The sequence below is a fragment of the Gopherus flavomarginatus genome, chromosome 2 (assembly GCF_025201925.1).
Source record: "Gopherus flavomarginatus isolate rGopFla2 chromosome 2, rGopFla2.mat.asm, whole genome shotgun sequence".
Lineage (NCBI taxonomy): Eukaryota > Metazoa > Chordata > Testudines > Testudinidae > Gopherus > Gopherus flavomarginatus.
In genome coordinates, this window is record NC_066618.1 from 3,630,417 (window position 1) to 3,646,266 (window position 15,850).

The 15,850-nt window shown below is 40.3% G+C and overlaps 1 protein-coding gene across 15 annotated transcripts in view; it reads left to right on the forward strand.

Moving 5' to 3' along the window:
* The window catches only part of MAP4 (microtubule associated protein 4), a 276,034-nt gene that overhangs the window by 102,173 nt on the left and 158,011 nt on the right, over positions 1 to 15,850 (forward strand). For all 15 annotated transcript variants that reach the window (XM_050942398.1, XM_050942393.1, XM_050942392.1 and 12 more), the window contains one exon: positions 35 to 100. In XM_050942398.1, coding sequence (XP_050798355.1) covers positions 35 to 100 — 66 coding nt within the window. The remainder of the gene's footprint in view (positions 1 to 34; positions 101 to 15,850) is intronic.

The window sequence follows — 15,850 nt, forward strand, 5'->3', positions numbered from 1 at the left end:
GCACACAGGTTGATATTCTGTGTGGTTATTGCAGGTACTTCAGCTGTTGGACCAGCAGTGTTAGAGAATGGTGACCATGGAACAGAAGATGACAGTACAGGTAAGAGAGTAATATCTGAGTTAAACACAACGCTTTAGAAGATTTACCTATTTCCTCTGGTTTAGTCAGAACCTACTAGATAATCTTTGTTCTGGCAAACTGTTCTTTTCTATGAGATTTTCAGTATTTATTTGGTACTTTCTGAAGTGCTGCTCGCTGCCCAGTGAACCTTGATTTTTTTTAAAGCATTTAAACTAAGCTAGAACTGCCTTCTATACCAGAATTGCTCATATGTAGGAAAGCCCCCTTTAGAAGGCTTCATGTACTGTAGCCACAGTTAACCTAAGGAAGATGTATTTGAGATACTGATGTATTAAAATGACTTTCCAATGAAGCCGTAATGTTACCTGGACTAAGTTTACCTTATTATGAGTATGAACTTCCCCTGTTCTTCTCCCCAGTTTCAAAGTGCAGTGTGATCACCAGCTGCGAGAAGTTCACTGTGGTCTGGTTGTTCATCTTCTCTTCTCAGTTTTTCCCCTGACTCTCTTAGACTCTCACTTTGGCAGCATGCTATCAAAGTTGAAGTTTTGAAGTCCTCCTAAATCCAACTCTTAAGAGCAATACATAACAGCTTTGTATTTCAAGAAACATGCCATGACTAAATGGGCAAATCTCTACACAAATATACTATGACGGGTTCTGAATGAGTGAATAAACTTCATGCCTGTCTGGGACATGCGTTATTTGTCCTATTTTTGATCATTGCGTTTAGCTTGTTGATGTCACTATCGGATGTCACTTTCACCACAAATATTAAGGTAGAAAACATCCTACTGTAACAAGTATTCCAATAATAGGTAACATTTTTCTTTTGTAGTGAAGGAGGGGAAATGGTTGATAAGCCAAAGCTCTTACGTTGTAGTAATCTTTGGTCTACGAAGTGTACGGTTGTTCGGAGGTGGTTGTCATTCTTGGCATTGACCAGAGGTACTTGCTGGTGTCCTGAATCACTAGCTCCAAACAGAGGCTAAAAATGCTATTTCGGCAATGATCCCAGCCTATGGCTGGAGAGGCTGCACTAGAGACCCAAATTGGATCCTCTTGCAGTAGCATGTTACACGTACTCTGGTCTTCAGGTCCAGGCTCAAGAAAAACAAGCTTCCTGAGGCTATGAAGGGGCAGAAAACTCTCTTGTTGTGGTCAGTACTTGTGCATTTAGAGTGTTATTTAATATTTAATGCATATGTGGTTAAATTGGATGCATTTATTGGGAAGATGAAGATTTACAAATATGGCACTAGTCTGTGCTTAACCTGCTTTTGTAAATGCTAGTCAAAATAAAACTGTAGATTTTTACAGGAAAGTATAAAATTAAGGTGACCCCCTGAGCCTCTCTCAAACTACTTCAGTTGCTCTTTTCAGTATTATATATATGCTGGAAGAAGTGGAATCCAAACGTATCCCATAATGACATTGTAAGTATGTGTAGCTGACTGCACTGTTGCACTGAGGTCCTCTTTTGAATGAATGATTCTGGAAGTTAGTAATAGCCTTCCTTAAAGGCTAGTCTCCAGTAAACCATAACACATTAATTTTAACCTCTCAGATGCTAAATGCTAGCAAGCAAAGACCTTTGTAGATGACTGCAGCTTGTTTATTATCAGTAGGTTCAGTCTTGACATCTAAGTTTGTGAGGTTTGGAGTTCAGAAATTTTTCTTTTTAGAAGTTGTCTAAAGGCAACTTCAGAGTGATAGGAGTAGCAACATGGAAGCTTAAGTAGTCACTTAAGCATCAACTAACTTAGGGTTTTCAGACTAATGGGAAATGTGTATAATACAACTGTAGTCTTTTCAAAATGTCTCGCGACATTGATCTCCTACAGTTAAATGATAGAGAATGATATTAAGAGGCACAGACAAGGGAGAGACTTTTTCAAATGAGATTTGAAATGAGATGAACAGTTGATGAGCTGGGAAAATCCAGAAAGACTGTCCAGAGAGCAAGAGCTGCAGAAAAGGTTCCATAACTTCAGAATTGTGGCAACAAACAAACAGGTGATACAGAAGTAGAGAAACATAGTGTGCAAGACAGAGTAGAACGAGATCATGGAGAGCTTTGCAAAACAGAGCCACATTGGAACTGCATCCTGAAATAATCATTGGAGATGTTGGAGAATGGGGATAATGTAATTGTCACTTGGGTACGTAAATGCATCTCATTTTTTCACTCCCTAGATAGTTATGCTTTTTTCTTCTGCAGTGGAATGTATTTGGAGTTTGATTCAATGGGACGTTGACTTGATGAAGTTTTCATTACATATAACATTCTCTGCCGTTATCTGGAGGTACGGTGGTTAGGATTAGTTAGGCCTTTTTTTCCTTTTCCTAGATTAGCACTCACTTGAATATATTAAGGGCGTATCTCCATAGGGACACAAGGAAAGTTGAGGTGAATCATCTAAAGGTGTGATGTGAATGTGCGTAAGTCAAAATGCTTTAACTCCTCTCTGTGGGTGCTCTCGCTCACCGGTAAAGTGGCCTCATGTGATTGCAGCACACCTGAGCTAGCTCACTAGAAATAGCAGAGAAGCTGCTATGGCACAGGCTAACTGCTCAAGTATGTACCCATGCTGCCATGGCTTCAGCTTCTCTGATATGTTTAGTGAGCTAACTCAGTCAAAACTAGCAGTGGTAGTCTTACACAAGCTGCATGCACACCTCCTAATTGCAGTGTAGATATACCTCCCCGAAGGATTAAATTACAGTGAACTAAGGCCAATTTACTCTTGAATGAGAGAGTATCCATATGGGAGTTAACACACTTTAATTTATACACATTCAGTTCATGGCTTTTGTTGATTTGCTGGAACCTTCCTGAGTGTCCCCATGTAGAGAAGCCCCAAAAGTCTGGATACCCCAGCACAAAAGGGAATTTTACAGTGTGACGCCGAATCCCACAAGGCTGTTTTTTGTTGCCATTTTTTCTGTTTGGAATATCCAGATTATAGTAGAGTGTGGGGTATCCTTGGCGGAAACATTGAGTGCAGGATGTCAGAATGTAAGTGAAAGATTTGTGTGGTTAATTTTACTACATTTACTTTCAGCACCTCGCATACTGATGTTTACTACCTGGCAGTAATGGATCTTGCATGTCTAGTAGTTTTCCTCTCCTTAAAACCAATTCACAGAAATATATCTTGCTGGGTACAGTTTTTAATGCAAATCCTTCTTTTCAGAGACATCTTGAACTGCCATTCTCTCAACGGCACTTTGCCACTAATCTAGATTTACCCCAGCTAATTTCTGCACGTAGCACAGTTGTCTGCTCTTGCATGAAGTGAGACTTTTTCAGACTTTTTAAAAAATGGAAGTTTCCTGTTTCTGAATTGGTCTCTGGAAAGGTCTTCTATCAGCACTAAATGAAATATTGCTTGATGTGCAGTTTGCTGCATTAATGTTCATGTTTACTAATGTTTTACGCTTTTTGCCCTTTCCCCCTCCTTTTCCCTTCTCCTATTTCTGTCCCTTCTTTTCTATTTTCTCCTCCTAGAAGCCTAGACTGCCTTCTAACACTGGGGCTGCCACTGACACAAGACCAGTGTCCTTTTCTACCTGCCATTACAGTTCTAAAACCTTCGGCATTTTACAGAGTTCTTGCTTTACATCCCTGGAGTTTACGTGTAGAAGAAATGTGTAGCTCTACCGTCCCGCTTCTGCTGTCAGCTGATCAGCCCTCCTCCTTCTCCCTCTCTCTGCAGTGCTTGTTGAAACCTTCCTTTCTTTCTGTAAGCACAAACGTGCATGACAGATTTTTTTTTAACTGCACAATTTTAGCAATTTGTCAAGGCTACTTTTTTACTTACCTTTACAATTCCATTTTTATTTAATCCATCTTTTAAAAATACTGAAAATTCACTGGGGTTTTAATCCTTAATGAAGGGTTTGACAGTAAATCCAAGCTGTGCTTTCATAGGGGATGGGTCCACCATGACTGCAGCTCTCCTCCTCTTTCACCATCATTGAACACATCCTTAGAGTAATCCTGAGCTCCACCTGCCTTTGTCCTTGCTGCTTAGAAACCTTTGTGAGTAAGGATTTAAATTTTAATGATGCCGTTTTCTTTGCTAAGACGAGGTGGTTCTTTATAGGATCTACTATAGAGACTTTAAGTATAATTATTCCCAAATTTGCATCTGCTGAGACCTAAGGAGCTTTGTCTTTCCTTTAAAAAAAAAAAACCAAAAAACGAAACCTCTTTTGTTATCAGACTGGCATCCACTAATCATTGCTTAACCCCCCCACTCCCCAAAAAGCAATTGTTTTCGTGTTTTGCACCCTGAGTCTCAGTAAAGCCGTTTGCATTGATACTGAACTGACTACTTCAAACTTGGAAGCAAGAGAAGAGTTCCATTTAATTACAACTTTTATGTGTGTTGATTACTTTTGTGGGAAAGACATGGGGCTTAGATGCAAATTATTTTTACCTGCGCTCTAAAAATATAAAGAATGAATCTGACTAAATGAGCAATAAAAATAGAACAGATGTCAAAAACTACATTTAACTTGTCAAATTTCTAACAAAATAATTATCTGGCAAGGCTCCAACCATACTGAAAGAAACAGTGCCTCTTTGAACTCCCGCAGATCTGTCTGTGTTCAGCATGTCATTTGCAATTCCTGCTGCTATTCCAGCATAGATATAATTCAAGTCTTTCATGTGAAAAGTTTTGCTACTACCAGAGAATTGTCATTGAGGTATAGATTTTTCCTAAATAGTAGAGACTTTATTATAAATATTGCCCTCTTGTGCAGTCCTTTTATTCACATGCTTTATCTGCTGCTAACAAATATATGTATAGACAAAATATAAAAATAGTGTACCAAAGGCATACACTTCTAGAGCACATTAACTACTATAAAACCTATATGAATTTTGATGCAGTACTGAGACTGAATTTTTCTAGACCAGGGAATGCTTTTTGAATGGGCTCTGCTATAAAATAAATCTTAGTCTTGACCTTAGTTTTAGGCAATATTCATGAGGACATCTACACATTTAATATTTCCAGTTTGAGACATCAGTCCACTAGAGGCTCTGTCACTAAGTTCAGGAAAGCCGTTTCACACTCAGTTTGCTCATGGAAAAATTAATAACCTAACGCGGAGTATTTTACAAACAGAATTCCTTTCAAAATGCAGCCAGCTCTGGGGTTGAATATAGTTGTTTTAGGCAAGCACAGTACTTTGTTTTAGGCAAGCACAGTACTATGTGTAACAATTCTGGACATGTGAAACAGTATCAGGAGTCTAAGGCAGAATATGATTATCCAAATCTGCCTGAGGCCACTACAGTGGAGCCAATACTGATAAGGGTAAAAATCTTCACAGAACCTTTAATGGTCAGGTGGCTTGCACCTGAGTATTTCTAGCACTGCAGTAATACCGTAACCATACTGGGGCATTGGTACATTGAGTCACTGGAAGAGCATTACCTAAGATTGCCAGTTTTGGCTGGCGGTATTCTTGGAGTTTTATTACATAACAGTCTTTAATTAAAGATTAATCTTTAATTCCTGGGGACTCCAGGACAATCCTGGAGGGATGGCAGCCCTAGCGTTACCAGTTGAATTGCCAGCACTGCTAATTGTAGTACTCTGAGTTTTTTCTTGAAGGTCTCTAAGGAAAATACTGACCCATCTTGGTTTAGTTTGAGCACTCTCTCAATCCCCACTGAAGCTGGTATGTGTCCAGAATTGTTACTTTGTATTACACACATCTCCTTTATACCTTTTTTTCCCTCTGTACCTGCATTTTAGCAGGGGGTTAGACAAGATGACCCTTGTGGTCCCTTCTAACCCTATGGTTCTATGATTCTATGTAATCAACCTGTTTAATTACATATATCAGAATTTGAAAAGCTTTTCATTCTCCAATTAATGTGAACTTACTGTCTTTACTACTTCAAAGCCTCATTAGTTTGAAGCTGACAACTTCACAATGCCAATTTACTGAGAGTTCTGAACAGTAACAGTTAGTGTTAGCATTACTATAGGAAATTTACATCTATTTATTTCCTGATAAGGCACTGTGGCCTATGAAAAATTTTTAAAATGCGGGAGTGAAAAATGTTGGCATTCCTATCTGGTTTCCGCTTTTATGCATTGCTGAGCTACCACATGATTTGCAAAGACTGGTGATTTCTTTAAAGGCCAGGACTGAATTACCAGGTCATGACTGAACTGCATTAATAAAACTCTTGTGATCCCCTGTACTAGAATAAGAGAGGCACTTGGGATTAGAGGTACATTGGCAACAGGGCCATACCAAGATCCCATTCTAGCTTTATGCATTTTTATGTAGCAAACTATCTTTAGTGGTGGTTTGTCACGTGGTGTTATATGGCCATTGAGAAATGTTCTTGTAATAGCCACAATGTTTCTGCTTGGTTGGCTGAAAAAACAATGATAATTTGATAATCTTTCTCCATCCTCGATATATCATTCTCTTAAAAGGATGCTATGGGGCTCACTATCAGGGATTTGTGGACTTCTGGACAAAGACCAGTGACTGAGTAAAGAGGGGGCATCCCAGGGAAACATTTTTAGTGGAATCTGTCATTATCAAGCATGGAGGAATTTTTGCTTAGTGACACAAGTCGTCATTCTTCCCCTCCACAGTAGGTGGGCAATGCTATCTGTGTCCCAAACTCTAGGAATCTGCAACTGAAAATTAAACTCCCCAAGTGGTTTTATTATGCTGGATCTGCATCTCTTTAGTAAATTGCTTGGGTGGAAATATTTAACATTGTGGCAGTTAGTCTGGTAAAGTTGCCTTACAGGAAAACTCTGCCAAAGAAGTTCAGAAAACTAGCAGTTCCATTTTTAGTAAAATCAGCGTTAACATCTGTCACCACTACCCAGCCATAACAGTGCATCAGATAGAACAAAGCAAAAGTTGATAATGAAAACTGGGGCACCCCTGTGAATCTAGTCACTATCAACTACTGATTTGCATAATTCATCACACTTTATCACAGAACCAAAACTTATTTCATTATTTTTTCCATTTTTCCGTATTTTCTTTTAATCATGTTTTTTGTTTGCGATATGTATTGCAAATTTCCAAAAACTTATTTTGAGTTTATTTCTCTTTTGAAATGTCCTTTAGAAAATTTCCAACAGACAGATCAAGGTTGTCATGCATGTCTGATGCTGTGACTCTTTCTGGAGTGAAATATAACACACGTTTCTCAGGGGCTGGGGAAGGGAGAATTGATTTTTCCTTGTGGTTTCCAGTTATGCCTTTTTGTATGTCTTAAGAAAGAAAAATGTACACTGCGTCTTGTTAAAGATTTAGTGCAGTAACTGTATGCCAAAGTACTCTTCTAAAATTTTCAGGAAGCTACCAGGCTTGTGTGTTGCTTTATTTAAACTGCACATGCACTCCAGGCCTTATTGCCCAGCTGCAGGAGATAATGTAGAACCTTTCTGAGAATATTTTATAACTTAATTTATGCCTTTAAAATTGTATATTATGTTTTGATTCCAATAGTTTGTATATTGTGATGCTGTATATCATTTTGCTGAATAAAACACCCTAATAAACACCTTACACTAACGGCTCAGTAACTGCACCTTGGTGGGAATCTTCTTGCTGTTTAATGTGAGACAAACTTTTGTTTAAAGTCAATATCTAAAGTCATCCAGACTGACCTTGATTCTTATTCCTAAGTATTGCTTATGGTTTGTTATAAAATTACAGTACATTCTAGTTGTGTGTCTGTAAATGCCAAAGGACAAGTTCCTGCAAGAGGAAAATGGTCTGAAGGTTGGGATAACTTGCTGCCTAGAAAACTTCTGGAAGACTCTCTTCTCCTCATCAGAGAACCATTTTAAGTGTAGTTTGTTCAGTAAAAGGAGCCTTAATAACTTGGGTGTAAACTACATGATTCAGGTACTACTTAAAAATGAATACAAAGAATAAAGTCAAGTGTCTTCCACAACCCACACGGATCAAACTTCCAAATCTGGAGAGCTGCACTAGGTGCCCAATTCCATATTGGGGCGCTCAAATTAGTATTAAGACACCCTCAAACTTTGTATTGGATAATCCAATTTGTTTACACATAAGAATGATTAAAGTTGGGCATGAAAAGATTTTTTCCCCTGAGAAATTCAATGATGCGAGATTAAAGATGCTTTTCCTACTTAAACAAAAAAAACACCCCATCCCTCCTCCCCCTGCATCTTGTGCTTACTTGGCCCCTATGTTCTCAATAGTGATGAGTTTTCAGAACTGTCCAGACTTCGCACTCAGAGTTGACTCTTTGGGCCATTCAAAGTAGGCTTACATCATGACACATTTTCCAGAGAAGAATTGAGTCTTAATTCTCATGCAGTGAAGTCCAGAGTGAACAAGAAGGAATCTGGCTAAATAAGCCTGTTGTATTATGCTGGGAATTGTTATGCCAGTTTGAAATGGCTTTCTTTGATTTTGGAGGATTCTAAAGAATTGTCCAGAATGGGATGAAAGAAGAAAGAGGTAAGAAAACAAGAAAGAGTGGGGACTGATAATTTGGACTGGAGACAGGAGAGAATTTAGGTACATCAGGCAACTGAAGAGCACTAGAAACTCAAGAAGTTTCAGGATAATTTGGTCTAGGATTAGGTTTTAAAAATTTTACATCTGTAATTGGTGCTTAAACTCCTCTTCCTGTCTTCCACATTTACTGATATGCTATGAATAGGATAATGTAATTCTTTGTTCTCATTGCCAAGTGAATGCTGTGGAGGGGCTAACTGGTTATGTTGGCACTTTCATACTGCATGGATGATTCTTAAAAAGCTAGATGTAAAGCTGCCCACCTCACTTAAACAAAAGAGTGCATTATATCAATACAGTCATTATGGTTAAACCAGCTATGTGCACATAAACTGATTTGTGTTAATCACGTGAATTACCATTTCAGTATAAACTGTCTAGTGACTTTAGACAACATTGCAATGAGAGAGATCCTTTCCTGGTCATCTGCTGCAAAATATAACGATTTTTAGAAGCTAGTGTTTTCAGGAACTTTTTGTCTATTCAAGAGTCCCTCAAAAAGAAGCTTTCATTGCCTTATGTACTGTTTGCTGAAATCCAATGCAACTTACACATGAATAAAATATGAATTTTAAAGAGACTCTCACATTTAGAGTAAAAATACAGTATGAGTAAAGCACTCATCCAAAAGCAATTGACTTCGGCACCTATTTTCTGAAGCAAGGAATGTCAGTAAGGTTCTGTAAACAAATTCCTAGTTTTGCGTCTGGTGCCTAGGTAATACCTGATACGAGTCCAATTTAAAAAAGCTTATTTGGATCAGTGAAATGAGAGCTATAACTTTCCCAAGTTATGACATACTGTGCCTAAACTAACTCCCCCTTCGCAACGCCCAGTGACCTATGGTAAGTAACAAATGCTCTGAAGTCTTATTTTAAAAAAATGACAGACTTCCCCTTCCTACTCTAGATACCTTTCATATACAACTGCAGTCGAACCTCCCACCAGTAACTTTCTCATGCCAGTGTTCTTGTTTTTTAAATAAGGGAGGCTCATTTATAAAGGATTGAATGCTTCTAAAGTAATTTATAGATTGTCAAGTTATGAAATTAAGCAGATATTTGAGATCTGGTTTTTAAAGCAAAATAACACTTCTGTGAGAACTTAATCTTTTTAACATGGTAAGTGGCTTGGGTAAGTCTGAGTATTATCTTTGTCTCTTATCTCTTTTTAGAAATGTGTGTGCAACTTTGAGCGAAATGACATGATCAAATAGGCATTTTCCTTTAGGCTCTCTGATACAGATACCATTGAACGCAAATCTTACAGATGTAAGAAAAATGGATGCATAGATATATATCATAAATATTACATGTCCTCTCTTAAGAGCTCCTTGCAGTAACCTAGATAGTGCTTGTATCAGAACTATTACATCACGGTAGTAAAGAATCAGAGCCTTTTTTTTAACATTAAAGGAGTAACTTTATTAGAAAATTGCAAACAATATCCTCTAAAGCTTCTCTGTTCGCTTCAGTATAGAGCTCCATGCTACAGATGTAAAGAACCAGCAGTTAATATCCTTTTAATATGTTAGTACCACTTCTGTCCTGAACAAGGACAGAGGGTATAGTTGTTTTCCTTGCATATTTTTCCCTGTCTGTCTGGCTCTGGCTTTTCCACACTAGTACTTTTTTTCAATAGTGCTTTAATTTTTGTTTCACAAGCCGAAACATTCTAAATCTCTCTCAGATATTCTATCAGTCAGGGAATAAAGTAGCACTTGTGGAAATGGATACATTTGTGTTGGAGTCTTTTTCATTAGTCTGGAAAATCAGAACCCCTCAAAAGCTGAGACTCATGTTACTGAGTAAAGGGAACAAGAGGTCACCTATTCTACTTTATTTTGCAAGTGAACACAATGCAAAGATGATTTGAAATACCAATTATCATATGTCTTAAATTGTAAGATCCGTGCCTTGGGGAAGCTTGTCTTATGTTTGTAAAATAACATACCTACACAGGTTTCAGAGTAGCAGCTGTGTTAGTCTGTATCCGCAAAAGGAACAGGAGTACTTGTGGAACCTTAGAGACTAACAGATTTATTTGAACATAAGCTTTCGTGGGCTACAGCCCACTTCATCGGATGCATGGACTGGAACATACAGCAAGAAGAAATTTATTCATACAGAGAACGTGAAAAGGTGGAAGTAGCCATATCAGCTGTAAGAGGTCAATCAAATGAGATGAGCTGTCATCAGCAGGAGAAAAATAACTTTTGAAGTGATAATCGAGATGACCCATAGAAGATGTGAGGATACTTACTATGGGGAAATAGATTCAATTAGTGTAATGGCCCAACCATTCCCAGCCTCTTTTCAAACCCAAGTTAAATGTATCTAATTTGCATATTAATTCAAGTTCATCAGTCTCTCTTTGGAGTCTGTTTTTGAAGTTTTTTTTGTTGTAGAATTGCCACCTTCAAGTCTGTCACTGAGTGGTTAGAGAGGTTGAAGTGTTCTCCCACTGGTTTTTGAATGTTATGATTCCTGATGTGATTAGGCTGATGTGATTAGGTCCTATGATAGTGTCACTTGAATAGATATGTGGACAGAGTTGGCATCGGGCTTTGTTGCAAGGATAGGTTCCTGGGTTAATGTTTTTTTGGTGTGGTGTGTGGTTGCTGGTGAGTATTTGCTTCAGACTGGTGGGGAGTGCTGTCTGTAAGCGAGGACTAGTCTGTCTCCAAGATCCGTGAGTGAGGGATCATCTTTCAGGATAGGTTGTAGATCTTTGATGTGATGGAGAGGTTTGAGTTGGGGGCTGAAGGTGACGGCTAGTGGTGTTCTGTTATTTTCTTTGTTGGGCCTGACCTGTAGTAGGTGACTTCTGGGTACTTGTCTGGCTCTTTCAATCCTACACAGGATGTTAAATACGTATGTGTTATGGGACTTTATTATTTGGCTTTCCGGTTTAATGGCACTACCCTTCTACAAGGTAAAGAGAACTCTCTGCCTTTCTAGCATGGTGTCAGGACAGTCAACAGATATCAAAACCAAATGGCCTGGATTCTGTTGCTTATGTGTTACCATAGCACAGGGGTTGGCAACCTACAGCATGTGTGCCAAACATGGCACACGAGCCGATTTTGAGCAGCATGCGGCCCCCAGCATAACTCAGGCCCCTCACCCCCCCGCTCTTTCCTGCAGGGGCAGGAGGCAGAAGCTTGGATCTGCGGCAGCCAAGCTTCCCCCTCCCCCGCTTCTTCCCCTGGAGTGGTGCTCTCCTGCCCTGCCCCCCTCCTTCCCTGCGCCAATCAGCTGATGTCCCTAGCGAGGGCTAGGGGGAAGCACAGCAGTGTGCACACAGCTTGTAGAGGAGACAGAGAGGGGTAGGGACAGAGCCTGGGGGAAGAGGGTGGAACAGGGCACATCCCTTCCAGCTCCCTGCCATGAGCCGCTCAGGGCAGGGGGCTGGGAGCACCCCATGAGCCAAGCACCCCAGCCCTCTGCCCTGACTCCCCCCACGCACCCAGCCTTCTGCCCTGCAGCCCCCCAGCCCTCTGCCCTGAACTCCCCACCCCAACACACTCAGCCTTCTGCCCTGCATCCCCCAACACCCCCAGCCTTCTTCTCTGACCCTTGAACCCCCCCCCCACCCCAGCCCTCTGCCCTGAACCCTGCATCCCCCCCCCCCCCCCCCCCGGTCTGGGGTCCTGGCAGCAGGCTCTGCTCAGCCTGCTGCTGGCCTAGGTGAACAGAACTCCAGGGTGGCAGCGAGCTGAGCAGGCTGGTGGCATAAGATCAGCATTTTAATTTAATTTTAAATGATGCTTCTTAAACATTTTGAAAACCGTGTTTACTTTACATACAATAGTTTAGTTATATAATATAGACTTATGGAAAGAGACCTTCTAAAAACGTTAAAATGTATTACTGGCATGTGAAACTTTAAATCAGAGTGAATAACTGAAGACTCGGCACACCACTGCTGAAAGGTTGCCGACCCCTGCCATAGCACTTGCCAGTGGGGATATATTGCTTTCTTCAAATATATATGAGATGATGGGTGCAGATTAAACAAATTATCTAAACTCTTGCAAGAGCAATCTTTGGAATTACATGCTCCCTGCCACAGTATTGCTAGGGAATGTTTTGAGCACATATTGTGTTGGTCAGCATGGAACAGAGGTCCTAATCCCTGTGAAGCTTACAATTCTGGACGCTGCAGTTCAGGCATGCTGCATGCATACACTGAAAGTCCATATTTTGGATTATTTTCTTCCTATACTGCAGTCTCATTTGTCTATATCAGATTGGCCTTGGCAGTTGTGTAACAAGTGGTGTGTGTTTGTGAAAAACTAGAGCATGTCAGAGTCTTGTAGCTTTTTATGAAATGCTCTATTTGCATGAACAAAAATGAACCCCCCTCTCACACACACAATCCCCTACATATCTGAAGACGTAAGTACACAATTGAAAATGCTAATGTTTCGGTACCACAGTGTTATTGCAGATTGGCAGAAACAAAGTTGTGAAATTGGGAAGGATGGGAGAAGTTGGAACTAAAAAGGATGTAGGGTTTTGTAGTGAATGCTACTCTTGTCTCCTAAAAGACTCATGAAGGACAGTAAGTATTGGAACTCATACAGCTGTGGGGAATGTACTGAAAGTGACTGTGATGACTACAAGTAGAAGGAAGAACTCTTTTGTTTCAATAAAAAAAACCTGTTGTCATGGCCATGCGTTTTTAAATGGTATCTTCCTAGCAACCATGCTGCTTTGACTTTTTGCTGCTTTAAGGGTTGATTCAGAGATGCAATGCATCCTGATTTGGATTGTTCAACAGAAAATAGAAAGTTTATTATGAATTTAGTACATATGTCAGGAGGATAACAAAGTTCTCTGTTTTGGCAAGGCTTAGCAAGAGTTGGAAAGAAGGGATGGTGATCCAAGGGAAAGTGTACTGTGATGGTGGGCCCTATTCACCACTAGTGGAGCCACTCCTTGGCTGCTCTCGGGATTAGCACCTTTCAGGTGCTGCACTTTTCTGTGATGGTCTCTCCTTCACACTCTCCTCCTCTCTCTGTGGCCCCTCTCTCATTCCAGGTACTGCAGCCTTCTCTTTATCACTTGGCCCTCTGGCTAAATCACTACGTGATTTCCCTTTCCAGGGGAAAGTCAAAGTCTCTTCTTGTCAGCAGCCTCAGGCAGTCTTCCATTCATTGCCCCAGGTGCCATTCCCTCAGTAGCTGGTAGAGGAACCCGGGCCTGCCTTCTACTCCGGTTCTAACTCAGGGACCCTCTTGTCAGGAGCCAAGGTCTATTCCATCCTGAACCTTGCTCCCTCTTCCTTACCCTTTGGCTCTGCCCACTCCTCTGGTTTTGCCAATCTGCACTCCCTCCTCCCAGGGAATAACCGTAGGCTACCTGCCTTTATAATCCCAACCAAACCTCCCTTCTTCCAGGGAGTGACTGCAGACTTCTTCCCTGTAGCCCCCCTGTTGCCAGCATCCTGGATTTATAAACCTGGCTCAGCTCCTCCGCAAGCTGGACTCCATCAGCCAGTTAGACTTTAGTGCTCCCTGGCTTTTCTCCAGGTGCCACCTATAGGTTAATTGGCCTAATTTACCCCTTCAGGCCTTGTGTGGGGCGGACACCCCATCACATGTGCATACCAGTGGTTTTAAATTTCTTAATTATCAACTGACAGCAGGATGAGTTGACCTAACTGTTACAATACTTGGAATTTTCTGAGCAAGTCGATGTTGCTCAAAATATTCAAGATGCAAGGTTTCCAAAGCTCCCATGAATTTAGCTTAAAATTTCTGCGTTTAAAATGGAACTGATTTGAGAAAGCCATGATTAGAAGTAAGTCCTTATATTCTTCTATATTTCCTAGTGAGAAATATGAGCCCCTTTCCTGTTGATCAGGTTTGCAAAATTGTGAGTTTACTAACTTGGACACTATAGCTACTTGTTTACCGTTACCAAAAGGTTAATGGTGACCAAATAGGCAACACAAATCATATCAATAACAAGGGGGAAGGAATGAAAGCCAAAATAGGGAAAGAACAGGTTAAAGAATATTTAGCTAAAGTAGATGTATTTGAGCTGGTGAAACCTGATGAATTTCATTCTAGGGTACTTAGGGAACTAGCTGAAGCCATCTTGGAACTGTTAGCAATGATCTTTGAGAACTTACGAAGGATGAGTGAGATCCCAGAAGACTGGGGAAGAGCAAACATTGTACCCCTTTTTAAAGATAGGTACCAACAGGACCCAGGGCATTATAAACCAGTCCACCCAACTCAATACCTGGAAAGATGCTGGAACAAAGTATTAAACCATCAGTTTGATAGCACTTGGAGGATAATAAGGTTAAAAACAGTCCTCAGGAGCTATCCTGGGAGAGACCTTTTTCCTGATATCTTTGTTCCCTGGCTGAAGGCGTTTGGCCAGCGCTGACCTGTCGTTGATTACTCAATACCATCTCAGAATATAGGTAAAATATCTTGGATGTTCTAAACCTATTGCTTATATCTGTGTGCGCTTAAATCTAACAAACTGCAATGTTAGACAAGAGCACGCTGACTTGCATCTAATCTTTGATCAGACAGAGTTGCTGAGTTCCTATTGATTTATTCCTAACACTGCCTGGAGTGAAATAGTAAAGTTGCCCCTGTTGGGGGTTCTGAAAACCTGTGGGTAACAAATTTTGGCCTGAAACAAACTAAGATGTCACAAGTGATACATAAAATTTTAAGCTTATTTTGTATTCTTTCTTAAAGTAACTTTTTTGTTAGACCTACTTAAGCAGATAGGTTAGATTAATCCTTTCTACTCTTTTTTTTAAAAAAAGAGTAAATTAACTAACTACTTTGTTTTGCTTTTATTAGTAACATGGCCAAGCTTCAGTGACAAGCTACTGAACAAAAACCAATCAGGAAGGAAATGGTTTCTCACAAATTAGGCTGTTAGATAACCATGTTGTGAATTTAAAGCTGATGCTTGTTTTTTAGAGAAGCATCTCTAGAAGGGTGTAGAGAGAGCACACCTGTGAGCATAAATGAGGAAAGGGAACCAACAGCTGCCCCAGCTGTATCCTCAGAGAGCCATCTGGGGTGGATGGTAAGACAGCTCTGTTTTTTAATAACAGGATGTAGTGTTCTAAATTGGCATCCCTGTTTCATGTTGGCTAAGCCAGGTTCTGAAGTGAGAGCTTTCTTAATATTTCATAGTCCTATCTCAATGAGTTTCTGCCCTCCCC